This window comes from Canis lupus, chromosome 27, assembly GCF_048164855.1.
Source record: "Canis lupus baileyi chromosome 27, mCanLup2.hap1, whole genome shotgun sequence".
Lineage (NCBI taxonomy): Eukaryota > Metazoa > Chordata > Mammalia > Carnivora > Canidae > Canis > Canis lupus.
Genome location: NC_132864.1, coordinates 12,749,115 through 12,764,631, shown reverse-complemented (window position 1 = coordinate 12,764,631; position 15,517 = coordinate 12,749,115). Strand labels below are relative to the sequence as shown.

At 39.5% G+C, this 15,517-nt stretch overlaps 1 protein-coding gene across 3 annotated transcripts in view; it reads right to left on the bottom strand.

Annotated features, from left to right (window-relative positions):
* The window catches only part of SBNO1 (strawberry notch homolog 1), a 62,256-nt gene that overhangs the window by 13,229 nt on the left and 33,510 nt on the right, over window positions 1-15,517 (bottom strand). For all 3 annotated transcript variants that reach the window (XM_072802228.1, XM_072802226.1, XM_072802227.1), the window contains exons 17-28: window positions 14,792-14,989; window positions 14,040-14,207; window positions 13,768-13,943; window positions 13,179-13,310; window positions 10,169-10,304; window positions 7,646-7,758; window positions 7,485-7,556; window positions 6,990-7,089; window positions 3,448-3,522; window positions 2,154-2,300; window positions 1,974-2,068; window positions 1,789-1,881 (exon numbers count right to left, since the gene is read on the bottom strand). In XM_072802228.1, coding sequence (XP_072658329.1) covers window positions 1,789-1,881; window positions 1,974-2,068; window positions 2,154-2,300; window positions 3,448-3,522; window positions 6,990-7,089; window positions 7,485-7,556; window positions 7,646-7,758; window positions 10,169-10,304; window positions 13,179-13,310; window positions 13,768-13,943; window positions 14,040-14,207; window positions 14,792-14,989 — 1,505 coding nt within the window. The remainder of the gene's footprint in view (window positions 1-1,788; window positions 1,882-1,973; window positions 2,069-2,153; window positions 2,301-3,447; window positions 3,523-6,989; window positions 7,090-7,484; window positions 7,557-7,645; window positions 7,759-10,168; window positions 10,305-13,178; window positions 13,311-13,767; window positions 13,944-14,039; window positions 14,208-14,791; window positions 14,990-15,517) is intronic.

Here is a 15,517-nt window from a genome sequence, read left to right as displayed (position 1 = left end):
AGGGGTGAAGGAAGGGAAAAGGAAGGAAAAAAATAAAAATAAAAAAGAATAGTCAGCAGAAACTAGACATGGACTACAAAACCTAGAGTATTTACTATCTGACCCTTTATAGAAAAAATTTGGGGACACTTGCTCTAGATAGCTTATTTATGGTCTCACCCTGCCTCTGGCATCTTTTATGCAGTTACATCTTGAACCTGGTCTTTATATACAGTTGTTCTCTTCACAAATATGGCAAATAAAAAAAATGGGGTGGATACACACACACACACAATGGAACACTATTCAGTCACAAAAATGAAGCACTGGGGCACCAGGGTACCTCAGTCAGTTAAGTGTCTGACTTCATTTCAAGCCATAATTTCAGGGTCCGGGGATTGAGCCACGCATTGGGTTCCGTGCTCAGCGGGGAGTCTGAGATCCTCTCTCCCTCTCCTGCTCAGGGTGCAGGTGGGCACATATGCTTTTACTCTCTCTCAAAAATAAATTTAAAAACAACCAACCTCAGGAAGTAATGCTCCCAACACACTCTTCTTGAGGATTCAGAACAGACTTCAAACAAAATGATTAGAGATGGCGATGCCTGGGTGGCTCAGTGGTTGAGCGTTTGCCTTTGGCTCAGGGCATGATCCCGGGATCAAGTTCCATATTGGGTTCCTTGGGGGAAGCCTGCTTCTCCCTCTCCCTGTGTCTCTGCCTCTGTCTCTGTTTTTCATGAATAAATAAAATCTTTAAAAAAACAACAGAGGATCCCTGGGTGGCTCAGCGGTTTAGTGCCTGCCTTCGGCCCAGGGTATGATCCTGGAGTCTCGGGATCGAGTCCTGCATCGGGCTCCCTGCATGGAGCCTGCTTCTCCCCCTCTGCCTCTCTCTTTCTCATGAATAAGTAAATAAAATCTTAAAAAAACAAAACAACAAAAAACCCAAAACGATTAGTGATGTAACCAAAGGACTAGTGAGAGGTGAACTAAATGAACTAAATGTAAATTAATTACCTACAGAGCTAAGATTAAGCATTGAAAGAAAAGCATACTACAGAAGTACCATATGCTGACAATGCAGAATTAGTTGAAACACCTATGTTTCAACAAAATGGGAGAAAGGGAGGAAGGAAAAGCAAAAAAAGTTTATGCTTTTTTCCCAAAATTATTTTCAGGAACACTGGGGTAATAGTATCAGTAGTATTTCATCATTCTGTGTGCCATTAGAGAATAAAGATTATTTCTGTAGAAGAAAGAACACACAGATAAATATCACAGAATAGGGGATATAAAAATTCTGTAGTCTTTAACAAGAAAATTCAAGATATTGCACCATGGTCATGGATGATTATATATATACACATACATTGATTTGTGGATGTGCCAATGTCTCTGTGTAAATGTATTTGTATGTATACTTCCATCTCCTCCTTAGCTTTACCACAAATACTAAAGAATTATTTACAATAACTAAAAAATGAATCTTTCAGATATGAAGCGTACTAGAGGCCTACAGAACTAAACAATGAACGTAGTTCTTGATATAGGCCTAGAGAAGGTCACCGCACCATGAAACAAAGGGGTCCAATTAACTAAGAGTATGTAATAATCCATAACTCGCAGCTAATAAACACCCCTCAAAATACATTAAATGAAAATGTCTATTAATTTGATGATAAATTATCAAAACAGAGAAAAGCTAAACACAATTGGAAAACTGGCACAAAGCGGATAGACAATTGCACTGCTGGCAGTGATGATGCATTATATATATGAACAATTAACATCCCAAGGAGACAAGTCTTACTTGCAAAGACAAGTAAAAGCCATCATCTGGTCCTGTCAGCTCAGCCCAAATCTTGGTAGCTTCCTCCCAAGACATTCCCCTCTCTACACTAATCTGTAAAAGAAAGAATACAACTTAAATTATACTCATTTCTGTGAGTGCCAATCACAGGAGGTCACACACACATGCACATTTCCTGAACTTACAGTGTATAACTCTACATGACCTGAGGTGGAATATCCTGGAGTCAAAAACTTCTTAACATCACTTTTCCTCACTTTTTCATCTCCAGAACCAAGATCTTGAACAAGAAAAAGCAACATATGAATGGAAAAAGAATATTTTATTATGAATAAACAGGACATTTTCAAAATTTCTCTACTTACCTAAAATTCCCATATCATATCTTCCATTTTTTTTGGCATTTTGAACAACTGCTGTAAGTGTGTCTGCAAAATACTGAAATAACGCATTCTGCTGATGCACTTCCATGCCCAAAATTCTATTTAAGAATTTTCCTATGTTGTTATAATCTGCAAGGACAAGATTATAAGACAGATTTAATGCATTCAAATGGCAAATAAAATCCACTCACCCCTGGAATTAAACCAAGTCTCACTTCCTCCTCCATGGTCTTCCCTCACAACCACAATCTTGTACTGCTCCCAGAACAGAGCTTTAATTTGACCATTTCTATCTCTAGCAATTAGCATGACCACATACATGTGCTAAAGATGGTTGTTTTATTCAATTTTTGCAACTTCAAATTCACTTACTGAAAGTATGAAAACCATTTAGTACATAAAAATGCCCTCCAACATGAAATCTTAACTCATAAAAAGTTCTAAATGCTCTAAGTCTGTGAAACTCAACTTTGGCGGCAAAATTAGAAACTTTGGAACCATGGGAAATCACCAAAGTTGAAACCTCACCTGTAGTTTCAGTACTTTTTAAAAGCTTCACAGCTGATCATTTATGCAACCTGGGTTGAGAATTGATGCTACCGGGACAGAATAAAGGTTTAATCTCTTTTATTTTTTCATATATCATTTCTTTATTTGTTTTTTGAAATATTTACTTATTTAAGTAATCTCTTCCCCAACATCATGGGGCTCAAACTCACAACCCCGAGATCAAGAGTCATATGTTCTTCATTTTTTTTGGTATATTTTTTTTATTGGAGTTCAATTTGCCAACATATAGCATAACACCCAGTGCTCATCCCATCAAGTGACCCCCTCAGTGCGTCACCCAGTCACCCCAACGCCCCGCCCATCTCCCCTTCCACCACCCTTTGTTCATTTCCAAGAGTTAGGAGTCTCTCATGTTCTGTCACCGTCAGTGTTATTTCCCACTCATTTTCTCTCCTTTCCCCTTTATTCCCTTTCACTTTTTTATATTCCCCAAATGAATGAGACCATATAATGTTTGTCCTTCTCCGACTGACTGACTTCACTCAGCATTAATCTCTTTTATTTATTTATTTTTTTTAAAAAGAAACATTAATCTCTTTTAAATAACAAAACCACCCTGAGTGAATTTATGAGCATTCAGGAAAAAGGGATTGAATGCTACAAACTTGAAGCTTCACCTTCAAGTTGACAAAAGCATAAACAAAATGGTCTTGGGCTGTAATGATATAGCAATAGTTGTATCTATATACAAAACTCATATTCTTACCTTTATCTAGAGTAAGAATTCCCGAGCGATCTTCTACATTTATTAGGCCAACTCCTATCAGTCCTTGTCGAACATCTGTCAGGAAATTTAAATACCTTATAGCCCAAATGACTCAATGAGCTGTTACCTGACTAAACAAAGTAGATCAAGTTCTAGCATTAAAACACCGCCTAAGAGGGACGCCTGGGTGGCTCAGCGGTTGAGTGTTGCCTTCGGCTCAGGGCGTGATCCTGGGGGTCAGGGGATTAAGTCCCGCATCGGGCTTCCTGTGAGGAGCCTGCTTCTTCCTCTGCCTATTTCTCTGCCTCTGTGTGTACTTCATGAATCAATAAAATCTTTAAACACACACACACACACACACACACAAAAACCCCACAGTCTAAGATATCTTTTGTAGTTCCTATTCGCTGAATTAAATGGAACTCACAGTCCCCAAATGATGTTTTGGTATTCTGAAATCATACAGCACTCAAACTTCACACTGTATTTTTTCTAACAGCAGTCTTTGATGGTAGACATCTTTGGTTATGCAGTTATCACCTACAGAATATAAACAATTTTGAATATATAAACTAGTTGATTAAATAGTTGTGTAAATAAGCTATTAATCTTGTTTCCATCCAAAACAATACCAATATTGACAAGGTGCTGCAGAAGCAATACGTAAAACAGTTAACTTGTTCTGCATTATGTTACTATGAAGGCAGTTTACAGAGCATTTTATAAAAAGATTTTATTTATTTGATAGAGAAAGAGCGAGTGCATCCGCACGCGCAGGATGAAAAGTAAAGGGAGAGAGAGAAGCAGAGTCCCTGCTGAGCAGGGAGCCTGATATGGGGCTCAATCCCAGCAGCCTGGGATCATGACCTGAGTTGAAGGCACATACTTAACCAACTGAGCCATCCAGGTGCCCCTATACAGCTCTTTAATACTATTGTCTAGGCTCTAACCCAGACTTACAGAATAAGGGTGTAAGAGAAAAGAGCCAACAGGAAGCATGATTATATCCTATTTACACATTTAATAAATTAGCTAGTACTCTGCTACATGCACAAAACTGTTGTAAATTATGCAGGTGACAACTGTGTAGGCAAAAATCCTCCTTTTGGAAACCAATCTTATGGAGGAAAATCTGTACAAAAGGATAGCCATAAAATTTTAGCATTGTTAGAGATGGTACCAAAACAAATCAAAACCATTTGAATACCAATAAAGGAATGATGGGGAAAAAAATGCTGTATAAGCCAGCTGCAAAATACTGTGCAACTGTTAAAAAAAAAATGCTAATGCAATAGCTATGAAGTTGTAGGAAGTGTCTGTCTAGGAGGAGGTATTAAATGAGAACAGGATATCAGAAGTAATATTAAAATAATATTAATCACATTTAAAAGAAAAGTTCTTTGTTTAGATGAAAACGGAGAAAAGATGTGGCAGGCTGCCCCTGTTCAGACTATCAACATTTTTTTTTTGTTTTTTAAATTTTTATTTATTTACGATAGTCACAGAGAGAGAAAGAGAGAGGCAGAGACACAGGCAGAGGGAGAAGCAGGCTCCATGCACCAGGAGCCCGACGTGGGATTCGATCCCAGGTCTCCAGGATCGTGCCCTGAGCCAAAGGCAGGCGCTAAACCGCTGCACCACCCAGGGATCCCTCAGACTATCAACATTTGTGACCTCAGCAGGTGAGAATGGAAGATGGAGATTAAGGGGAGAGCATGGGGGACACCTGGGTGGCTCAGCGGTCAAGCATCTACCTTCGGCTCAGGTCGTGATCCCGCGGTCCCAGGATTGAGTCCCACATTGGGCTCCTCCCTGCATGGAGCCTGCTTCTCCCACTGCCTTGATCTTTGCCTCTCTGTGTCTCTCATGAATAAACAAACAGCATGGACTCTTTATTAAATATTTTCCCCATTACTTATAATAAGTAAATAACGTAATTTTTTTTAAAATTTTATTTTTAAGTAATCTCTACATCCAACATGGGGCCTGAACTCACAACCCTGAGGATCAAGTCACATGTTGTGCCAACTGAGCCAGCCAGGCACTGCAAGTAGCATGTAATTAGAAAAACTTAGAAGTAAATGAGGGAGCCATTTTAAACACAACAAAAAAAGAAAAAAGAGAGGGAGGGAAAGAGAATGGAAAGAAATAAAAGGGGGAGAAGAAGAGAGAAACATCTTCCTTTGTTGCTTTGTTAATGCCATCAGTGATTATAAGCACCCTTGACAGTATATCAATAGGGCTTGTACCAATACTAAACACTGGTTTCTAACTAGAAAAGACTTTCTAGTGAAAAATCCTAACCCTATAATGATGTTTCATGTATCTTACATCTACATATTTTCCAAAATGTTTTCAGAGCTTCCTGAATTATATAATAAATTATCAAAAATTAAAACCATGTAGACTACTTATATTTATTTATTTTTTTTCTTAAAAAAAGATTTTATTTATTTATTCATGATAGTCACAGAGAGAGAGAGGGGCAGAGACACAGGCAGAGGGAGAAGCAGGCTCCATGCATCGGAAGCCCGACGTGGGATTCGATCCCGGGTCTCCAGGATCGCGCCCTGGGCCAAAGGCAGGCGCCAAACCGCTGCGCCACCCAGGGATCCCGACTACTTACATTTATGGGCAAAATATAATCTACAGATTTGAGAGTTAAGTCAGAGTTTCTTTTCTTTTTTTTTTTTTAATTTTTATTTATTTATGATAGTCACACACAGAGAGAGAGAGAGAGAGGCAGAGACACAGGCAGAGGGAGAAGCAGGCTCCATGCACCGGGAGCCCGACGTGGGATTCGATCCCGGGTCTCCAGGATCGCGCCCTGGGCCAAAGGCAGGCGCCAAACCGCTGCACCACCCAGGGATCCCCTAAGTCAGAGTTTCTATAGCACTATGCTGGACTTTTTTGTTAATACGGAAATTTCCAAAATCATACAAACGTAAAGAGAACGTTCTATAAGTCACATACATATACCCATCACACAGTTTTAATAACTATGAATACAGAGCCAATTTTGTTTTATCTATACCCTATGTCAACTTCCAATGATTATTTACCTGTACTTTATTTATTCATGACAAACACACACACAGAGGGGCAGAGACAAAGGTAGAGGTGAGAAGCAGGCTCCATGCAGGGAACCTGATGTGGGACTTGATGCTGGGACTCCAGGATCACGCCCTGGGCTGAAGGCGGTGCTAAACTGCTAAGCCACCTAGGCTGCCCTACCTGTACTTTAAAATTAAATTTTAAAAGCTATCTGGCATAGTCATTTTAAATTAACCTAACAAAACCACTTCCTCTACTAATCTAGTATTAACATGCAATAAACTGTCAAGAGCACAAAATACTTTATATGAATGAAATTTAATAGTCTGATTATAAGATGTCAACTTAGATGTCTACTAACTTTTAATTTCTAAATTTTTATATAGTTTATGTGCAAAGACAATGAAAAATAACAGCATATGTCAGAACAGGTTTTGGTGCCTACTTTGTACTCATTTTCATTTGTTGTGATTATTTTTTAAAGTTACCTTTAAAGAATTCTCCAGGGTAGTCTGGAGGTGGTGATACCATAGGAGAATCTAGGTTGACAATGGATTTCATGACAATTTCTAAAGCATTTCTTCCATACTGCAATAAAAAAAAAACAAAAAATTTAACGAGTTTCAGCATTTGGATACACTTTAATCACACCACCAACAGAACACTATAAAAACTATTATGGTACCAAAGATTCACAAACACAGCTGTCTGGTAAATAATTTCCTTTATTTCTGGAAATTCACATTTGATTCCCAGTATTTATTACACTTCTATTTCCTAAAAGGAATGAAAATAGGATTATACTGCAGAATTTATCACCAAAGATCTGATATGTGAAAATCTGTCTCTTATACCATACTATCATTTTACAGTGAAACTATAAGAGGCAGTTTTAAGTTTTAAACAGTAACCACTTTCCCTTTCTGTTCACCACGGATACACACTACCACAAAATCTCAGAGATACTGAAAGCTGAAATGTACCTTATTATCAAAATTGAACCTGCTCAGATCTCTAGATTCTGTTGCTCTTCTGTCACCATGGGTAAGTGCTCCCTATCAAGACAGAAGATTTCCAATCAAGGCACAGAAGACAGGTTGCATTCACCATCTTTTACACACAACTACACAGCCCAAGAACTTACCAAGCTCTCAAGTCTTTTAGCAACAATAGAAGCAAATCTTTGTTCCCCTGCCAACTCAGAAATCAGAAACACATACTCAGGAGCAGTAACTTGGTTTGATCTATGAGTTCGTCCTGTAACGACATTAAAAATACAGACTGTGCAGGAAATGACAGATGTTGGCAAGGATGTGGAGAAAAGGGCATCCTCTTACACTGTTGGTGGGAATGCAAGCTGGTGCAGCCACTCTGGAAAACAGTATGGAAGTTCCTCAAAAACTTGAAAATAGAACTACCCTATGACCCAGCATTTTGTTGCTGTTGTTGTTGATCACTGCCCACTCCACCAAGGCAAAGCAGAGCCCAGTGGTAGGCAAACAGGTCTTTATTTCTGGGGCTAAAAACATGCATCTTCCCCCCCACCCAGCCAGTGCTGGTCTGACTCCAGTGCCCAACCCAGGCCCAAGCCTATAGCACTGAACTTGGGAGTCCCAAAACCTCCATCCCTGAGTTGTGTGTGTGTGTATATACGGAGAGGACTCCTGGGTGACATCTGGAGGCAGCCCAAGGGTAGGGACGTTCTCACAAGTGCCTGGTCACAACCTCCAGAGGTGAGTAGTCTCAGCCTGGGCAGCAGCATGGTCAGAGATTACTAGGGATTTACCTCAAAAATACAAATATAGAAATCTGTAGGGGCACCTGCACCCCAATGTTTATACCAGCCATATCCACAATAGCCAAATTATGGAAAAAGCCCTGATGTCCATTGACAGATGACTGAATAAAGAAAACATGGGGGATCCCTGGGTGGCGCAGCGGTTTGGCGCCTGCCTTTGGCCCAGGGTGCGATCCTGGAGACCCGGGATCGAATCCCACATCAGGCTCCCGGTGCATGGAGCCTGCTTCTCCCTCTGCCTGTGTCTCTGCCTCTCTCTCTCTGTGACTATCATAAATAAATAAAAATTAAAAAAAAAAAAGAAAAGAAAACATGGTATATATTATATATAATGGAATATTACTCAGCCATCAAAAAACCTTGCCATTTGCAATGACTGGCTAGAGCTAGAGAGTATTATGGTAAGTGAAGTAAGTCAATCAGAAAAAGACAATTTTCATATGATCTCACTCCTATGTGGAATTTAAGAAACAAAGCAGGATTTTAGGGGCAAGAGGAAAAAATAAAACAAGGTGAAATCAGAGAGGGACACAAACCATAAAAGATTCTTAATCACAGGAAACAAAATGAAGGTTGCTGGAGGGGAGGGAGGGAGGGTAATGGGGTAACCAGGCAATGGGCATTAAAGAGGCTCACGATGTAATGAGCACGGGTATTATAGAAGACTGATGAATCACTGACCTTTATCTCTGAAACCAATAATACATTATATGTTAACTGAATTTAAATAAAAAGAAGATTTTAAAAAATACGGTGTTCACTAGATAAGTGTATTCTGAGATCTATTCCTAGCATCTTAATACTAAACTGGTATTCAGAAACTCTTAAGAGAAAAAAATTAAAGAATGTAACAATTACTGTAATTCCACTAAAGGTAAAAAATAAAAAAACACTGATCGCAACATCCATATTCAGAACAATACTCAATGGGAAGCCTGGGCGGCTCAGGCAGTTAAGCACCTGTCTTCAGTTTAAGTCATGATCCCAGGGTTGTGGGATAGAGTCCCACATTGGCCTCTCTGCCCAGTGGGGAGGTTGCTTCAACCTCTCGCACTCCCCTGCTTGTGCCAGTCAAATAAATAAAATCTTAAAAAAAAAAAAGAAAAAAACACTCCTCCTTATAAAAGAACAGAAACTGCCACAAAACAATCAATGATAAACAGATTATTACTTCTGCCCCACTTGGGTTAACCACAATATGTTGAAGTACCCGCTGCTCTGGATTCTTCAAAACCAAAAGTTTTTACAAAGATTTTATTTTAGAGAGGGAGTGCATGCATGCTGGGGAAGGGGGTGGGTACAGGAACATGCAGAGGAAGGGAGAGAATCTGAAGCAAACTCCATGCTAGCACGGAGCCCAATGCAGGGCTCAATTCCATGTCCTGGAGATCACAACCTTAGCTGAAGAAATCAAGTGTTGGACACTCTAACTGACTGAGCTGCTCCAGTGCCCTTAAACTTTTTTTTTTTTTTTTAAACATCAGGTCACAGGGCCATGAACACGTAAAGCTAGGGAAAGAGCAATATGCCCTCAGTAAAGCCACCGAGGGCTGAAAAGGATATGAGGTGGCAGCTACTCTGACATAGACCACATACATTCTGAAAATCGATGATGAAGATACTCCCGAGGAACCCATTTTTAGATATAATGACAGAAACTCCAATGAAATCCAACACAGATCTTTTATATTTCTTGAAACAGGTAAAAAATGGATTCCATGTAGTCTACATTTTTACATACAATACACAAACAGCTCCAAAATATACATGTCATGTTTTAAGATATCTGACATTAAATACAGGTTTTGATGTGTACACATTTCCCCAGTGATTACTAGCTATCAAGTGAAATTCAACGTAGGAACTTACCAAATTGCTGAATTGCTCTATCTGCACTCCAGGGTAATTCCAAAGTCATATGAACTCTTCGTCTTTGATTTTTAGCTCTCCGATCTGCTTGTAATGAAATACCTGAGCTGGCAGCTTCTGAGATGATAGCAATATTCTGTATCAAAATATAAGGGGGGAGGGGAGAGGTAAAGATCACCTTTGCAAAAAGACAAGTAGGCAAGTACCCTAAAATAAAGTTTTTAATTAGAGTACTAGTGGCCGGCCCACCAATACCTACTCTCCTCTTCTTCCTAAATTATAGAACCCCCAGGTTTAGATAGGTGCATGCCTGCCAAGAATCAAGACTACATTTCTCACTTTCCTTCATAGCTAATTATGAGCACACTCCAGTAGGGTATAGGTGATATGTACATTTAAGAGATGTCCTTAAAAGTCAAGAATATGGGACACCTGGGTGGTTCAGCACATAATCCCAGATTCCCCAGGGTTGAGTCCCACATCGGGCTCCTTGCATGGAGCCTGCTTCTCCTCCCTCTGCTTCTCTTTCTGTGTCTGTCATGAATAAATAAAATCTTAAAAAAAAAAAAAGTCAAGAATATGCTCTTCTCTTCTTTCCTTCTTTCTGCTAGATGAAATACAGAGGTATAATGACTGAATGTGAAATAGGTAATATGAAAATGAAGCCTCACACGTTAAAGGAATAAGACAGAAGAGACATAGTCTTCAAGGAGCCATAACAGCTCTGGTCTACCTACTCGAGCTTGTATGTGGGAGAAATTACCTTCTACCTTGTTTAAGTCAACACAATTTTGGATTTTCTGTCACTTAACAGCTAAAGTTAATTCCAATGAAAACAATTCTTTTCATTTTTTTTAAGACTTATTTATTTATTCATTAGAGAGAGAGAGAGAGACATGGGGGAGGACGGGGCGGGGGCAGAGACTTAGGCAGAGAGAAAAGCAGGCTCCTTGTAGGGAGCCCAATGTGGGACTTGATGCCGGATCCCGGGATCACGCCCTGAGCCACAGGCAGGCGCTAAACCACTGAACCACTCAGACGTTCCTCAATGAATACAATTCCTAATGCATATCGGCATAAATTCATGAAACAAACTATGTAACACAACTGAAAATACTTCTACCTACAATTTTTAAAATACGTAACATGAGGGGAGGTGCCTGGGTTGGCTTAGTCCGTTAAGCGTCCAAATTCCTGGTTTCAACTCAGGTCATATTCTTAGCATCATGAGATCGAGCTCCATGTTGGGCTTTATGCTCAGCAAGGAGTTTGCTGGAAAGTCTCTCTCCCTCTCCCTTTTCCTCTTCCTATGTTCTCATGCGCACACTTTCTCTAAAATAAATAAATCTTAAAAAAAAATACATAACACGAACTATGAAATATGTTTATAAGAGACAACTGTGGGGGTGCCTGAATGGCTCAGTTGGTTAACCATCTCAATATAGCTCAGATCATGATCTCAGGGTCCTGGGATTGAGCCCCATATCCACATCTGACTCCCTGCTCAGTGGGAAGTCTGCTTGTCCTTTTCCCTCTGGCCCTCTCCCCCTCTCTCATGCTATGTCTCGAAAATAAATAAAAATCTAAACAAAACAAAACAAAAAAAAAAACCCCAAAAATATAAAATAAAACAATAAAATAAAAATCTTAAAAAAAAAAAACCCCACAACTTTGATGGGGGTAACTATCCTCTATTTTTATAGCTGCATTAAAACTCACTGAAATATAAAGAAAAATATGGGTAAACAGAGATTATTTTTTTAAAGATTTTATTTATTTGACTCAGAGGGAGAGAGAGAGCCAGAGAGCACAAGAAAGAGGAACCACAGAAGGAGCAGGAGAAGCAGGCTCCCCATCAAGCAAAGAGCCCAAGAGCCCAATGCAGGGCTTGATCCCAGGATACTAGGATCATGATCTGAACTGAAGGCAGATGCTTAACTGACTGAGCCACCCAGGCACCCAAAGAGAAGATTTTATTCTATTTAAAGTAAGTAATTAAAGGGTGCCTGGGTGGCTCAGTCAGGTAACCATCTGCCTTTGGCTCAGGTTGTGATCCCAGGGTCCTGGGATCGAGCCCTGAGTCGGGCTCCTGCTCGGCGGGGAGCCTGCTTTTTCCTTCTCCTCCCCGCTCATGCTAGATCTTGTTACTTCTGTCAAATAAACAAAATATAAAAAAATAAGAATAAATTAAGGAATTACATTTAAGTGGCATTCCTTTTTTAAAGCAATTTCATCAGCAAATGCTTAAAGCAATTCCAAGTAGATGGGGAATCTGAGTTCCAAGTAGTCTGAGAATCTCAAAATTGACTGACTACTCAACAGTAAGAGGCTACACGAAGAGCCTCTGGAGGCAACTGAGGCCTCTACAGTGGTGAGGTACGTAAGCCAATTTGCAGGTCTTTCAGCGATCATCCTAATACAACACAGCATGGCAATAAGAAATTCAGCAAAATGAAAGGACACTAGTAATCTGGGTATGCTTAAATATTTCTGGAGGCAAAATTAGACACCGCAGAGTAGCATTACATGTGAAGCCACTAAGATGACCTGAGAGAACACAATATTTTAATACGCTGATTAAAATTTTAAAAAGCCAGGATGCCTGAGTGGCTCAGTGGCTGAGTGCCTGTCTGCCTGCCTGCGGCTCAGGGTGTGATCCCGAATTCCCAGGTTCGAGTTCTGCATCGGGCTCCTTGCATGGAGCCTGCTTCTCCCTCTGCCTTTGTCTCTGCCTCTATATCTCTTGTGAATAAATAAAATCTTAAAAAAAAATTTTTAAAAAGCCTCAATTTTTAAGAACCACATCTGATTCTGTGCACAATATCTTACTACATTCAATTTGTGAGCAAATAATGAAAATGTGTAAAGTGTTCAATGATTATGTACAGTCACTAAAAATTAAATAACATTCAACACACTTCATTTCTCTAAAGAAAAAAAAAAAACCTCTAAACATCAACTTAAATATGTAATTATACTTTTTATTGAAAAGCATTTCAGAAAAACATACCTTATCTCCATCCATAAATCTTTGTTTTTCTGTGATATTTAGTATTTCTACAGGGACATCAAGTTCAGATCTTGATTCATAAGATATGCTTCCATCATCGTTGCTTACAACCCTCCCTTTGCGACCAGTCATCTGCAAAGCCAAACAGTGTCACTTATAGTTAAGTCCCTGATTAAGGAGCAGGAAGCATACGACCTCTGCATTAAAGAAACTTGGTGGGAGAGCAAAGCAGATGATGAAGCCGACACATACGGGCGCAGCCTAAGCTACACCAGGCAGTGTAAGGGAGAGAACACTGCAACACACTCTCTGGTTTTGACAAGTTCAAACTCCAGCAGAGAAAGCAGATGTGTGGCAATGATCAGAGGCCGCATGACAGGTATAGTAACAGATCAGTGTGTTGAGTAAACACTGAGATACTAAGGACAAGAATTTACTGACACTAGGATGACAGAGAACAAAGGTTCTAAGATGTAAGAGAAAATTAAACACATTATTATGTGATGATATCCAAAATATCACGCATTCTGCAGAGTTTTAAGTGGCCAAAAAAAGGACAAAGACACAGCCCTGATCAAGTCATATTTACCTCAGCAACATTCTCAGGGCCACCAAGTTCATCAATAAGTTCATCCAGGGTATTAGGAGGGAGGTCTTCAGCTAATTTCTCTAGTTTATCAAGGAGGTCTTTCTTCATCTGCTGGGCCCTTTCCACAGCATCCTGACTTGTTATAAGGCTATTGTTACTGTTGGTGTTACTGTTAGCTAGATAAAATACATTTGTTAAAATTCAGTACATAATTTAAATACATTTTACTTCAAAGTACATTTCACCAGACAAGCAAGCTTCCCCATAGATACCTGGTGCACTGTTAGGAGCAGGCAAAATTACTGGTGTAGATGAAAAACTAGGTCGTTTTGATCCAAGACCTGATGCTAATAAGGCACTTTGAATAGAATCTGGATCTATACTTTTCTTTTTTTTTTTATCTTTGTTTTTCTTATGATCTTTTCTGATCAACCAGGGATCTGAAAGTTAAGGAAAGATGTGGTCAAATCATTTGTAAAAGAAGCAAATATTCAAAGGAAACCACCCTTGAATTTTTTTTAATTGGTAACTTATAAATCAAGGGTCCCCAAAATCAGGGGTCCCGTACATTCAACACACTAAAAGGTTCAATTCCATAGTATAAGGTTTAAAGTTACCACACAAGGGATGCTTGGATGGGTCAGTCAGTTGAGTGTTTGACTCCTGGTTTTGGCTTAGGTAGTGATCTCAAAGTTGTGAGGTTGAGCCCCACGTGGGCTCCATGCCCAGCACAGAGTCTGCTTGCCCCCCTCCCTCTGCTCCTCCCCCTACTCTCCTCTCCCAAATAAATAAATAAATCTAAATAATAATAATAAAATCACTGCACAAAATTGAGACCACTATCTCACATAAATGAGCTAAAACACCAAAAGACAGAGCAGCTTGGGGATTTCTCCACCAAGCGGACTAGATTCTGTGCAATGATTTGTACTGCACCAGGAAAAAACAGGTTTTATTAAAATATCCCATTTCTAACACAGAACTATCTATCCTTTCAGTATTGTTAATATAATGAGGTACTTACCATCTTCATCATCCTCACTAGACTCATCTCTGAATGGGTTGAAATCATCATCATCTCCGGAACTCATGTTTTTAGAGCTCTCATAGTCACTTTCTTCATGATCAGATGCATCAGATTCACTTCCACTATCATCAGAACTGCTACCAGTAAGAGCACCTACTTTTCGTGCTTTTTTGGCTTCTCGAGTTATTTCTTCACCTACCCTCGAACCCCAAACGAGACAGTTAGTCCACACTGTTCTAAAGATCTAGAAGAATGTAGTTCATGCATTCTTTAAATGAGATGTATACAGAAAAAACATTTTTTTAAGTATATAAATTTCCAAGCAAACGTTAACCTTTTAGATTCCCATAAGAAATCAGGCTATACTCAATTACTAAGAAGAAATCAGACATATAAATACAAATTCAAGATTGTCTTTAAGTGCACGTTTTATAATACATTCAGGATAACACAGAACCTCCAGCATTTTCACACTTTATGAATGAGGCTGAGAGCAGGGACCTAATAATTACAGGTTTATAGAATATGTAAAAATTAAAATACTTTAGGGATGCCTGGGTTGCTCAGCGGTTTAGTGCCTGTCTTTGGCCCAGGGCATGATCCTAGAGTCCCGGGATCAAGTCCTGCATCGGGCTCCGTACATGGAGCCTGCTTCTCCCTCTGCTTGTGTCTCTGCCTCTCTCTCTCTCTATGTATTTCTCATGAATAAATAAAATCTTAAAA